This window comes from Fukomys damarensis, unplaced genomic scaffold (assembly GCF_012274545.1).
Source record: "Fukomys damarensis isolate Sample0158 unplaced genomic scaffold, DMR_v1.0_HiC HiC_scaffold_24, whole genome shotgun sequence".
Lineage (NCBI taxonomy): Eukaryota > Metazoa > Chordata > Mammalia > Rodentia > Bathyergidae > Fukomys > Fukomys damarensis.
In genome coordinates this window covers 46041435-46054772 of record NW_022900936.1, presented here as the reverse complement: position 1 = coordinate 46054772, position 13338 = coordinate 46041435, and the positions used below count along the sequence as shown (strand labels likewise).

General features: G+C 35.0%; 1 protein-coding gene across 7 annotated transcripts in view; it reads left to right on the top strand.

Annotated features, from left to right (window-relative positions):
- Senp7 (SUMO specific peptidase 7) overlaps positions 1–13338 on the top strand; it is a 163832-nt gene that overhangs the window by 94438 nt on the left and 56056 nt on the right. For 6 of the 7 annotated variants that reach the window (XM_033768182.1, XM_010614766.3, XM_010614749.3 and 3 more), the window contains one exon: positions 10671–10786. In XM_033768182.1, coding sequence (XP_033624073.1) covers positions 10671–10786 — 116 coding nt within the window. Of the gene's footprint in view, positions 1–10670; positions 10795–13338 lie in introns of those variants that run through there. The other variant, XM_033768185.1, reaches the window with a different exon arrangement.

The window sequence follows — 13338 nt, the reverse complement described above, 5'->3', positions numbered from 1 at the left end:
GCGTGGTTCTCTTTCTCCCAGTGGATCAGGCCGGCCTACCTCCCGGCACTTGAGTGATGACGGCTGGGTCGGGAGCAGGCGTGGTTCTCCTTCCCGCGGTGGATCGGGGCCCCGACATTTCTATTTTTAATATTTTTGAAGAAATGCTATAGTATTTTTTCAGCTTTAATTGAGTTTATTGGTACATTTTAGGGACACAGTACAGTTACATTAATTGTTGGGATCTTGTACCTCTACATGACAAGTCTTGATTCTCATTTTTTCCCCTTGTCCCTGCCCTCCCTTCACCCCTCCTTCCCTCCCCATCTACAGCTACTTTATTTTCATCTTTTCATTATCTCACATTTTATAGTATTTTTAATGGAGGATGAAACACTTTATATTCCCACCAGCAATGTACAAGGTTTCTGTTTTCTCCATGTATCACTACTATTTTTTTCTTGAGTTTTAGTCATTTGATGATAGCTGTCCTGATGATAATGAAGTTATACCTTATTGTGGCTTTTCTTTTATTCTTTTTTTTTTTTTTTTTTTTTTTTTTTTTTGGTTTTTGAGACAGGGTCTCACTGTGTAGTTGAAACTAACCTGGAACTCACTATGTAGCCCAGGCTGGTCTTGAACTCACAGCGATGCCTCAGCCTCCCGAGTGCTGGGATTACAGGCATGCGCCACCATGCCCTGCTCTGTTCTTGTGAGTTTTGGCATAAGGTTGAAACTTAGGTGATTGTTCCTATGTGTTTCTTTTCTAATATTGGTATTTACAGTACAGTAATAGGAAAAACATAGCTATTTATTTTCATCTCCTTGCTATTATATATATCTGAGTTTATTCCCTTTAAAATTTGCCTTCTTTCTGAAGCACTTTTTAACATTTTTTGCAAAGGACAATGGTTGCAGAATTTTTTTTATTTTTAGGTGAGTTTTCTTCTTTGGTTTTGAAGAAGAATTCTTGGTTGCTGAGCTTTCCTCACCCCTCTCAATACTTTAAAGATTTTACTCCACTGTTTTCTTGTTTGCATGATTTCTGACAAGTCAGATGTAATTTTATCTTGTGTCTATGAAGTTATTTTGCAGGGGGCATGCTGTGATTGAACCAGGGGTCCTTTGCATGTTAGGCAAGAACTCTCCCACTGAACTAAACCTCCAGCTTTAGAATTTAAAAAATTTTTAATCTTTGATTTTCTACAGTTTAATATGATACACTTAAATGTCATTTTGGAGGGCATTTATCCTGTTTGGTGTTCTCTGAACTTCATGATCTATGGTTTGGTGTCAGAAATTAATTTGAGGAAATTCTTGGTCATTATTGTTTCAAGTATTTTGTTTCTCTTCTCTTTCTGGTAATACCATTATGCCTTAAATATGTCCTTTGTAGTTGTGCCAAAGTTTGTTGATATATATATATATATACATATTTTGCCAATCTTTTTTCCCCTCCTTCTGCTTAGGACCTTTCCGCTTTGATGTATACTCAAGCTTGGTGGTTTTTTTTTTTTGTTTGTTTGTTTTTTCTGTGTAGTCCATAATAAGCCCATTAAAGGCATTGTTTATTTCTGTTATAATATTTTGATCTGTTTCTTTTATTTTTTTTGGTACGGGGGATTGAACTCGGGTCTTTGTGCTTGCAAGGCAGGCCACTGAACCGCTGAGCTAAATCCCCGGTCCGATCTGTTTCTTTTTGATGCTTTCATGGACTTTCATCTTTCTGCTTACATTGCCCATTAATTCTTACATTTATCTATTTTACCCATTAAGTCTCTTAGCATATTAATTGTTTTAAAGTCCCAGTCTTATAACAGCAACATCCCTGACACATCTGAATCTAGTTTCAACAGTTGTTCTGTCTTCAAACTGTTTTTTGATGTATCTTATAATTTGGGAGGGGGGAGATTGGATATATATACTAGATAAAGCAGTTGATGCAAGTAGGTTTTAGTAGTTTGGTTTTAAAAGGGAGTGGCATTGGAGAGCATCTCAGGCCTATGATCAAGTCTCAGTCTTTTATTTTTATTTTTTTATTAGCACATGATTGCAGTACATTTATCATATACTTTCTTATTTTTTTGTCCCCTTCCCCTTCATCACTCCCTGATCCCTCCAAATCTTTTTTCTTTTTTGGTGCTGGGGATTGAACTCAAGATCTTGTGCTTGAGAGGCAGGCGGTGGCACCACTGAGCTAAATCCCTGGCCCCTTCCACCTCTTCTTTTAATGAGACTTTTCTTGTGTCCTGTTAACTTTACAAGTGCTTTGTAACCACCTTAGTCTCTCTTCCCTTAGATACACAGCATGCTTAGAGTGAGCTGGAGTTAGGTATTTCCCCCTTCCACGTGGAAGGCTGGATCATTCTGGAGTTCTGTATTTCCTTGCCTGTTCTGGCACAGCTCAGGCCAAGGATTTTGAGAACTGGGGGTGCTGTGAGGCCAAGGAAGAAGCAAAGAGGCAGGATTTCACAGAGTGAGATTTATTAGGGAATTACTGAGAGAAACATGGACTTGGCAACAAGAAGACCAGGTGAATCCTTGTGATTTGGGTCAGAAGGAGAGACACTGTATAAAGCATCTTGAAAAAAGTGACATCCACTTTTGTGGATATATCTAAAGCTAAATACATTTTTGGTGGCAAAGTTCGGCTGTAAAGCTCAATATACTACTCTAATTCTTTTTTCTGTTTATAGTAGACTGGGAAACTGCAGAAAAAACTGACTGTATTTACTCAGGGACTGTGGTAGTGGTTGCCACTCAGGTTAGCTGTAGCCAGGTTAAGGCGCATCTGTATACTTCATGTGGAATACTAGAAGGAGCCAATTTGAATACTTGCCTTTTCCTAAGCTGAATATTCAGTGAAAGAAGTTCTTATTTTAAGTTCTGTTAAAATAGTGTTTTATCGGGTTCTTATATACTGGAGTCTTGGTTTCCAGGTTCTTTCCATCTTGTACAAAGAATTTAGCAAAACAAGTCAAAATGATGGCAAAGTTTATTTGAAAAATTATAAGTAAAAGTAAGAGAGAAACTGCAGGGTAAGCTTTTGCTGAGTAAAAGAGAAAAAACGCAAACCAAAATAAAAGCACACCCTCGCCACAGGGCAGGCTACTGTGAAGAAAGTCACAAAGGAAGGCACTTCAAGGCAGCTCTGGCCTATATTCTCATCACACATGGCAGGAACCCAAGAGAAGTCCATATACCAGGCTTTGGGAATTATTTGGCATGTGTGTCCTGGGATCTGGTCATGCTTAATTACTCCTCCGACCAATTTAGCCACTCCCTGCCTTCCTGCTTCAGTTTGGAATTTTGAAACAGTCTCTTGCTATGTATTTAGGCTGATCTTGAACTCACTATGTAGCCCAGGCTGTCTGGTTATCTGCCTGCCTCCATTTCCCAAGTGTTAGGATCACAGATGTGCACCACCAGACCTGGATAAAATAAGTTCTCTTGAGAGCTGTCCTTGTTAAGAACAGAATGCTTTCTCCCTCTTGTTGCCTTTGCTACTTTGTGCTCGCTGTGTTGTTTCTCCTCTATGATGCCTGTTTGTCATCCCTGTCTCAGAGCCACCTGACTCAGGACCTGAAACCTCTACCAACTGTTGATGAAATATGGATACTGACACCAAACTGGTTATCAGCATTCTTTGTACCAGCTTTCTCACCTTTCAGTTTCTTTTCCACTTTGTAAATTACTGGTTTTCTGCAAAAGTTTCTTTAGGTTTTAATAGTCTCAGCTTGGAAAAGAAGATTGAATGGAGTATCTTTGGTGTTTAGTATATATTTTCTTCTTTGATGAGGCTACTAGAGCTGATCCACTTTGGGGCAATTCATCATTTGTGACACTAAGTATTGCTACTACTTCAGGCTACCTCATTTCTGATTGATTCTTATTTTCTATTGGAAAGTAATTGGTGACAGAGTTTTCATAATTCATCATTGTGCAATGCTGTATGCATACTGCTTTGTACTGATATCGATGTTTGTAAGAAAGTTGAGTTTTTAGAAATTTGATGCTCAAAATGTCAAGTGCTGGGGTGCGCTACAAATTATAGATATAATGGTGAATCTTTTGAGAAATCGCGTAGCCTGCATTAATATTTTTCTCTCTGGAAAGATGATTGTGATAATTTGGTGCACTTGGTGTGCTACTGCTTTTGTTGAAAAGATGGGAACTACTTTTAAATCTGTAAATAACTCTCAACATATTTTTGTGTTGTACTTTTTTTTTCTTATGTCAGCATGTATGTAGGTTATTTCCAAAATATTGACATGATCTTTTCTCTAGGCTATTGTATTTTCTATTTTAGATATGCAGTCATTTATTAGCAATAAAGAATTTTACTCACTTTGAGGTTTTTCATTAGCTTTATCACAGAATATATTTCCTGGATTTTAAGATTTTTTTTTTAGATGTCACTTATTTGTATTTTACCATTTTATCACCTTATTTCTTTTTATTTTGTAGTAAGGCTTAAGGCAGATACTGTGGACCTCCTTTAAGGATGAGATTCTTGTAAGAATTCACATTGATAAATGACTGGGCTAGTGATGATGACCCTTTTAGAGCATTCAGTGATACATACATTATTTCTGTGTGTAAAAATCTCCTGAGTTCAGAACCTGATATCATCAGTACAGTCTTGTTATGTTTTGTCATGCTCTTAAAATAGGCTTCTTTTGGACCAGACCAAAATGACAAAATAATCAGGATTCATGTTTTACTCAGTTTACATGCATGCATGCTTACTTAGCACTTTGAGTGCTTTGAACATCTATCTTTCCTATAAGATAATTTAATCCAAGCATTCTGGTTATCAAAATGTATTGTCTTAACATGAAAATAAATGACTCTGTGTGTATGTGTATGTTTACTTTGTTTTTTGCAATCCTAATATAGAATTATTTAACTCTTAAAAAGATGAAGAACAGAAGGCCGGGGATTTAGCTCAGTGGTTGCACTGCCTTCCTCGCAAGCGCAAGGTCCCGAGTTCAATCCCTGGTACCAAAAAACAAAAACAAAACTCCAGAATGCTCTGGTTTATTTAAAAATGTCAAGCCTCCTATGTTGAACGAGATTTTTTTCTCTCTCTGATAATTACTCTATAAAGTGGGTTAAAAAATAAAAGAGCTTAATTGATCTTCCAGAGATAAAATTTGCATTCTGACAGGGTCCTCTGGAGTATTTAACTCTGAGACCTGCCCACACTGAACCTTCAGCAATGCATCAGTTAGTTTTCCATCTGGCAGCAGTTCCTAGGAAAGTTTCTGCTTTGGAAAGTGTTGATTCTCTGTATCTACCTGATGGTTTTTCCAGTTTTGGAGGCTGTCATTTGTCCTGTGTCCTTACTTCTGTATCACATGCAAGAAGAAAATGTAGTTTGTTCAGCTTTTTGCTTGTTGTCTGTGTGGAGTGACAACTTTTAAGCTCCTTTCATACCAAATAAGCAACTGAAGTCCCCATGTATACAGTTTAACCAGACCATATTTTTCTCTGTAATATGTTTATTTTAGTTCTTATGAAATTATTCTTCTACAGAAGCAAAAATACAGTGTTTTGCTTCTAGAATTTTGTTTAAAGAAAAATCTTACAGCTTAACTTTTATTCATTAGCAGGTTGTTTTACTTAATAGTATTAGATGTAATTTTCTCTCTAGTGCCACTCAGTTATCCTGCTACAATTTACTTTAAAGGCTTTCAGTTTTCTAATGTTTCCATTGTGTATCATCTATCAAATTCTTCTATATCACCTCCCACCCATGTGTCATATACTGGTCTATGCTTGTTGATATTATTTTATAGTATGTTATAGTATGAAACTAGTAAGACCAGTGCTTCCATATCCTTCACTTACTGTAAATTTTCATACTTCTTTGTGTTTTTATGTTGTAAAATATACGTGATCCAAAGTTTGGCATTTTAACCTTTTTAGTGAAAAATTCAGTGGCATTAAGTACATTGTCAGTGCCACCAGAATCCTTTTTCAAAACTTTCATTAAACATCTTCCATTTTTTTCCCTCATTCCAGGCCCTGACAACTACCATTTTACTTTGGGAATTTGACTATTCTAAGTACCTCATGTGAATGAAATAATATTTGTATTTTTTAGTTACTGGCTTGTTTTGTATAGCATAATATTCTTAATGTTTATGTTTATTGTTGTGTAACTGTCATCACACCTTTTTAATGTCAGACAGAAGCTCTCTATAAAAAATAACTCCCCAATGTCCTCTTTCTCAAGCCTCTGGTAACTTCTAATCTGTCTTTATGAATACCTATTTCAGTCACCTCCTCTAAATGGAATCATACAATATTTGTCCTTTAGTATCTGATTGGGTTTGCTTAGCATAATGTCTTCAAAGTTTGTCCGTACATGTGTCAGCTTATTCCTTCTTCTGGCCCAGTGGTACCCACATTTTGCTTTTCTGTTATCTGTTGGTGGACCTTAGGACTGTTTTTACCTTTTGGATATAGGGAAGAGTGCTATATGAAAACATAGTGTGCATAGCCGGGTGTGGTGGCTCCTGCCTATAATCCCAACACTCAGAAAGCTGAGGCAGGAGAATTGCTACGGGTTCAAGGCCAGCCTGGGCTACATAGTGAGCTCAGGGCCGGCCTGAACTACAAAGAGAGACCCTGACTCAAAAAACAAAACAAAAACAAACAAGAAAAAGAAAACATAGCATGGAAGAATTTGTTCATGACTATTTCAATTCTATGCCAAGGAGTAGACTAGCTGGTAATTATATATTTAATTTTTTATATGATAATTTTGTGATTATCTATTTTGGGATCCAATATAATTCCACAATGGCTGTCCTGTTTTTACATTTCCACCACAGTGTACAAGGCTCCAGTTTTTACATATTATTGCCAACATTTGTTAATGCCTCCTCGCTCTCATTCTAATTTACATGTAATTGTTCTGGTTTGCATCTCACTAATAATTAATGATATTGGATATCTTTTTATGTGGCTGGCCATTTATGTATATTCAAAGTCTTTGCCTACTTTTACAAATTTTGGGGGGTCTTGCTATGTAAATCAGCCTGGAGTTGAATTTGTAGTGATTCTCCTGCCTCAGCCTCCAGAGTGCTGGGATTGCAAGCATGTGCCACTGTGCCTAGAACTTTGCCTTTTTTTGTGAATTGTGTTACTTTGCTGTTGCTGTTGCTCAGTTTAAGGGCTCTTTATACTATTTATTCTTAATATTAATCCCTTTTGAGATAAATGATTTGCAAATGTTTTCTGTGGTTTGTTTTTTTGCTCTCTTGGTATATCTTGGATGCACAAAAGATTTTAGTTTTAATGAAATGTATCATATCTTTTTTCTTTTTTTAACTGTTGTCATACTCAAGAAATTATTGCCAAATCCAATATCATAAAGATTTTTCCCTATGTATTTTCTTGTAACAGTTTTACAGTTGTATGCCTTGTATTTAGCTCATCTATTTTTAAATTAATTTTTATATATAGTATAATACAAAAGAATTTGATGCCCCCTGTCTTTATTTTGCATGTGACTCTTCTGTGTTCCCGGTACCCTTTGCTGAAAAGAGAATTATTTCCATATTGAGTTATTTTAGCAACCTTGTCAAAGCTCTTTTTTACCTTGTGTTTGAGAGTTTATTACTAGGTTCTGTTGTTGATTCACTTGGTCTATACATCTGTCTTTATCCTAGTACTACATTATTTATTGTGTATTTTTATAACTTTCAGATACATATTTGCTTGGTCCTTTAAAAATTTTTAATATTAATTTAGTTTTTAACTGATACATGAGAACGTAAAAGTTGTACGTATTAACGGGATACTATGTAATGTTCAATACACGTATACATTACATAATGTTTACAACAGATTAAATGTATTTATATCCTCATACACTTATCATGTCTTTATGGTGAAGACTTTCAAAATTACTGTTCTAGCTTTTTAAGCATGCAGTATATTATTCTTATCTATAGATGCCTATAGGTACATAGAACACCTTTTAAAATTAATAAAGTTTTTTGCATTGCAATATGTTTTTCAACTTTTGTTACATTTATTTGGTAACTTAATAATCGATTGATGTGCGTATTTATAGTATCTCTTATTCAGGGATGTTTTTTTTTTTCCCCCAGTTTATTCATTTTCTTTTGTTACCAAAGGATAGAAGCTAATAGTGTTTCAACATTGCTGTCTTTAAATATATACTAGGATCAGTCTGTCTTTATTTGTTTATTTTTGGAATCAGGGATTGAACTCAGATCCTTGCCTGGCCCAGGATCTGTCTTTAAATATGTGTGACCTCTATCATGTGCATTTTAGAATGAGATTGTCAGATTCTACACAAATCTTTTTGATAATTTGACTGGAATTATATTAGAGTTGTATTTGCCTTCAGCATGCATACATTTGAATTATCTAATATTATGTTTTGAAAATAATTGATTATTCATTTTTGTTATTGGTTAGCACTTGGTCAGGAAACATCTTTGTTTTCTATAGCCACATACTTCATAATGTATCTTATGGGTGAAATTATCTTTTTTTTTTTCATTAAGTTTATTGGTACTTTTTAGGTATACAGTACAGTTACATTCATCATTGGGATCTTGTACCTTTACCTGCTGTATCTTGGTTCTTTTACCCTATACCCCCTGTCCTCCCTTTATTCCCTCCACCTTCCCCTATTTACAAAGTTAAGTTATTTTTTAAAGTGTGTATTGTGTTAGAAAAAGAAGTATTTTCTTAGGAGAACCATGAGTATCTGAACAATTAATCTTTTCATCATTGAAGAACACATTCTATATTTATAGAACTTGTAAAAATTTCACTGGGGAGAAAAATAAATTGATCTTTAGGCTTTCATCTTCAGTAAAGAAAATGCTGTGGTATACAGTACTCTTGTTTAGATGCTTTTCTCATTCAAAGTTGATTCTTGAGCCTTGAGGAGTGGATTGACTTGATGCCTTTTTATAATTTGTTTGCTAAGTCTTATGATTTTGAATATTTGATTTTTTAATTTCAGATCTAAAACTAAGGAAAATTGCCCCAAAGTAAAAGGATAAGAAATGTAACAGCATTACATTTACATTTACATTACATTTACTACTCTTTTTAATCTGATACTACATTGATAGTAATTGGATAATGTAGTTTTAAAATTTATAACTTATTTTTCTATATTCCCAATCATTTCTCTTAAAAAAATTGGTACTGATCTTTGTAGGCCTTGTTTCATTTAGTTCAGTTACCTTATATTTTTGAAATTATAAACTATTTTAAATGTGTACATGAATGCAGAGAATAATATCACATGTATCACTCAAATTTAACTAATATATAGTATTTCCTTATTGATATCAGATTTGTCATTATTTTTAAAAGAAATGTAGAAAGTTGAGTGCTTACAGTGTCTGTTCCTCCCCCATTAGGGCTATGCACTATCCAATGGGGTTTAAATCTAGCTCAAGTTTTAAATTTTATTTCATATCTATACACTCATACATGATGGTATGCCTAGTATTTTTATTAGAAATAATGTGTCTATCATACCAAAACTTGTTTTTTATTCTACCTTATATTTTAAATATTTATCCCTTGGATTTTAAATGATTTCCTATGTAGGTAAAATTTATTGTCACACTCCAAACTTTATTTTGTACTCTTCATTTTGCCACGGCCTGTGTGGCTGAAGGGTTCACAGAGTGAGAAACGATGGTGAGAGATTAAGAAAGACAAAGTGATATAATAAGGTATAGGTGGTGCCACATGGGCCTCTAATTCCTGATGGGAGGAAAAGACCACCAAGCAAATAGCGGCCCGTTTATTTACAGTGGCAAAGGTAAGGAAGTGCAGGGGGAGGTAAAGGGGCTAGTCTGAAACCGGAGTTAAGGTCTGTAGGACATCGCCTGTTTCTCTGGCGAATGGGCCGAAAGGAAGATAGCCCTCTTCTCAGCCAGGCCTTGCTCCACCACGCATGCGTGCTCTCTTGTCCTCGCTTGTTGCTTGTTCTTCCATTGGGGCCCAGCCTGGTCTGTGGGAGGAAGCAAACAAGATGTGTTCCTCGTTCCATGCCTGGCCCTGCCTCATCCGCTAGAGGAGGCGAGTTAGGCCTGGCCATAGTCATCTACAACGCAGTGCTCCAGAACCATTTTATGTGTTAACGATGCTTGAAATATATTAACAGTTAGCTTTGTCTCATAATGGTTTCATTACTCATAGTTTTGATTATCAGGATATTTATGGTCTTGGAATTTTACTTTTAAATATTCTTTGACTTGTTATTTAACACTGATTTAGCTGGGTCTGCTGTTGCACTACTGTAAGCCCAGCATTCAGGAGGCTGACACAGGAGGATCACTGCAAGTTTCAGGCCAGCTTGAATTACATAGTGAGACTTTGTTTCAAACCACCCCCCAAGAAAATAATACTCATCTACAGTACTTTTGTGCTTATTTTGCATGTATGGTCGTGTAATATGGATATCCTTTTTCCTCTGAAGCATATGAGGAACTACAAGGGAGAATAGAGATGAGAACGTCTTAAATCTGAATTCCTTTTTTTTTTTCACTGCCCAGATTATATTCTCTTCCATTTGGGAATGTATTTGTAACCTGCTAGAATTTTATTTTGAGTGTGTACCAGTTGTTTTTCTGGGGGGGCTTTATTAGAAATGAGTATAATACAATTCTGTTTTGCAGGGATTCACAACCAAGTAAGACAGTAGATAACACATCTTCAAAGCAGGCTTTACGCACTAAAGAAAAGCGAAGAGATGATGACATTTCTCTTAAACTATCTGATACTCAGCCTAAAGGTTTGTGATCTTAGAAAACTGTTTGGATTTGAACTTTTGCCTACTGATTTTATAATACTTTTAAGTTATAAAATTCATCTTACTTTGAAAGCATATAGGAAAATAAAGAGAGGTTATTTAGCAATACAAAGTAAATGGCTAAATCTACTATTAATGTACTTCAGTACCAATACTAAAAGTTAAATTTGAGGGTTACTTCTGTGGGATCTACAGTTGTAGCTCTAAAGTTTTGCTATTTTAGTTATTTTAAGTGTTGTTTTCTTAAATATTGGTTCTGCCAACTAGATTTTTTAATGTTTCCTACTACTCTACTATGAAATACATTTTCTATTCATGAAAATTTACTTCAATTTTAGGATGCACATATAATCTAGAAAATATTAAGGTAAATACATCACACACTTCTGAACATTCTTTGTAAGCCCCCTTATATATGGGCTAAAGGGTTTGATAAACTTTCTCCTTTTTCATCTCTTTCAAGGTTTAAAAATATTTTACTGAATTTGTACAAGAAGAACTTACTGCATTAGCTGTTTGTGACACTAACCCCTTCAAAGATCTCTTGGCCTGTTGACAGCTCAGCACAAGTTGAAATACAAAACTTTCTGAGTGATTTTGTTTTTCATAAGAAGAAACCTTCTTCTAATTATACTATGGGAAAATTAAAAAAAATAAAGTGCACTTCATTTCAAACACAGCTACTTAAAGATATTTTTAGTAGCCTTTATAATAGAAGAAAAAAGTTAAAAAGAACTAGACTAAGTTACTTTCATGTATATAAGAAGCAGCTGAAACTCTTAGGAGTGCAGTCTGTAGATAATAACTGTGACTGAATAAAGGAAAAACTTGCACTTAAGTCACTAAGTACTATCATCGTATAATGAAAAACATATTTTGAAAAGTATACTTTTATTAGAAATAATTATCTTTCATTACAGATTAAAAATACATTTATATAAGTGGACTACTCAGATACTGTCAAGACAACCTTTAGGCCTCACATTCCACTGCTTTCCTAGCTAGAGTAGGAATATTTTTGTTCTTTAAAATTTTTTATTTTATTTTTTATTTTTTGGTTTTTTGAGACAGGGTCTCACTATGTAGTTGGGACTGACCTGGAACTCACTATGTAGCCCAGGCTGGTCTTGAACTCAAAGTGAATCTCCTGCCTCAGCCTCCTGAGTGCTAGGATTATGGGTGTGTGCCACCACACCTGGCTTGTTTTGTTTTGTTTTTGAGACAGAGTCTCTCTATGTAGCCCAAACTGGCCTGCAACTCACAGCAGTCCTCCTGCCTCAGCCTCCTAAGTGCTGGTATTACAGGCATGTGCGACCATGCCAGGCTTTAGGAATATTTGAACAACAAGCTTTTAGATTTGTGCCCTTAAGTGTATAGTCTTCCCTTCATATCTATAGAGGATCAGTGGTTTCAAAACACTCCCCATCTAGCCCCTGGAAAACAGTAACATCTCTGGGTGTTTCAGTCCTTTATATGAAATGATTTAGTTATTTGCATATAATCTATGTACATCCTCCTATATACTTTAAATTATCCCTCAATTACTTATAATACGTAATATAATGGAAGTGCTATGTAAATATTTGTTGTACTGTATTGTTTACTGAATGAATAATGGAAAGAAAAAATATCTACATATTCAGAGCACACGCAAACATTGTAGACAGAGCTACATAGAATACTGTCTGCTTGTGATTGAATCTGTGAAGTGATATAGAGGGACTGACTGTTAACTCAAAGTCACAGAATTTTAGATCTGCATCATGGGAAAAGTATATAAATAAACCATTTTTTTTAATCTTAGAAGGTAAACTTGTAGACAGAGTATTTGTAATAAACTTAACTGCTGAACTTTTATTTAAACTCAGTATAGTTACTCTCCTATAGATAATTGTATCTAATGCTAGTTATTTAACATTAACTTATAAAATAATGCAAGTTGTGACTCAAACCCCAGGTGAACTATTTCTTTGATAGTATGTTAAGTTTGCCTTGTGGTGTTTAGTTTTATCATCATATTATATTGGGAATGTTTAATATTCTTTTGTTTATAGGTTTTTTTTTGTCACCTATTTAATTTAATTTAATTTTTTTGTTCTTTTGGTTTTTTTGAGATAGGGTCTTCCTATGTAGTTGAGACTGACCTGGAACTCAGTATGTAGGCCAGGCTGGTCTCGAACTCAGAGCAATCCTCCTGCCTCAGCCTCCTGAGTGCTGGGATTACAGGCGTGCCCCACCACACCCAGCGGATCTATTTAATTTTATATGCTAGGAGTATTTCCATGTTAAATTGTATATATTATATAGGTAGAATTTTATTTTTATAATGTTTGCCTTTTTATAATAGAGTATTCCTATTTCTTGTGAGATAAGTTTCACTGATACACAAATAGTAAATTATTAATCCCAGCATTTGGGAGGCTGAGGCAAGAGAATCGCTGTGAGTTCAAGACCAGCCTGGGCTACACAGTGATTTCCAGGTAGTCTCAACTACATAGTGAGACTCTGTCTCAAAAAAAAAAAAAAAAAAAAAA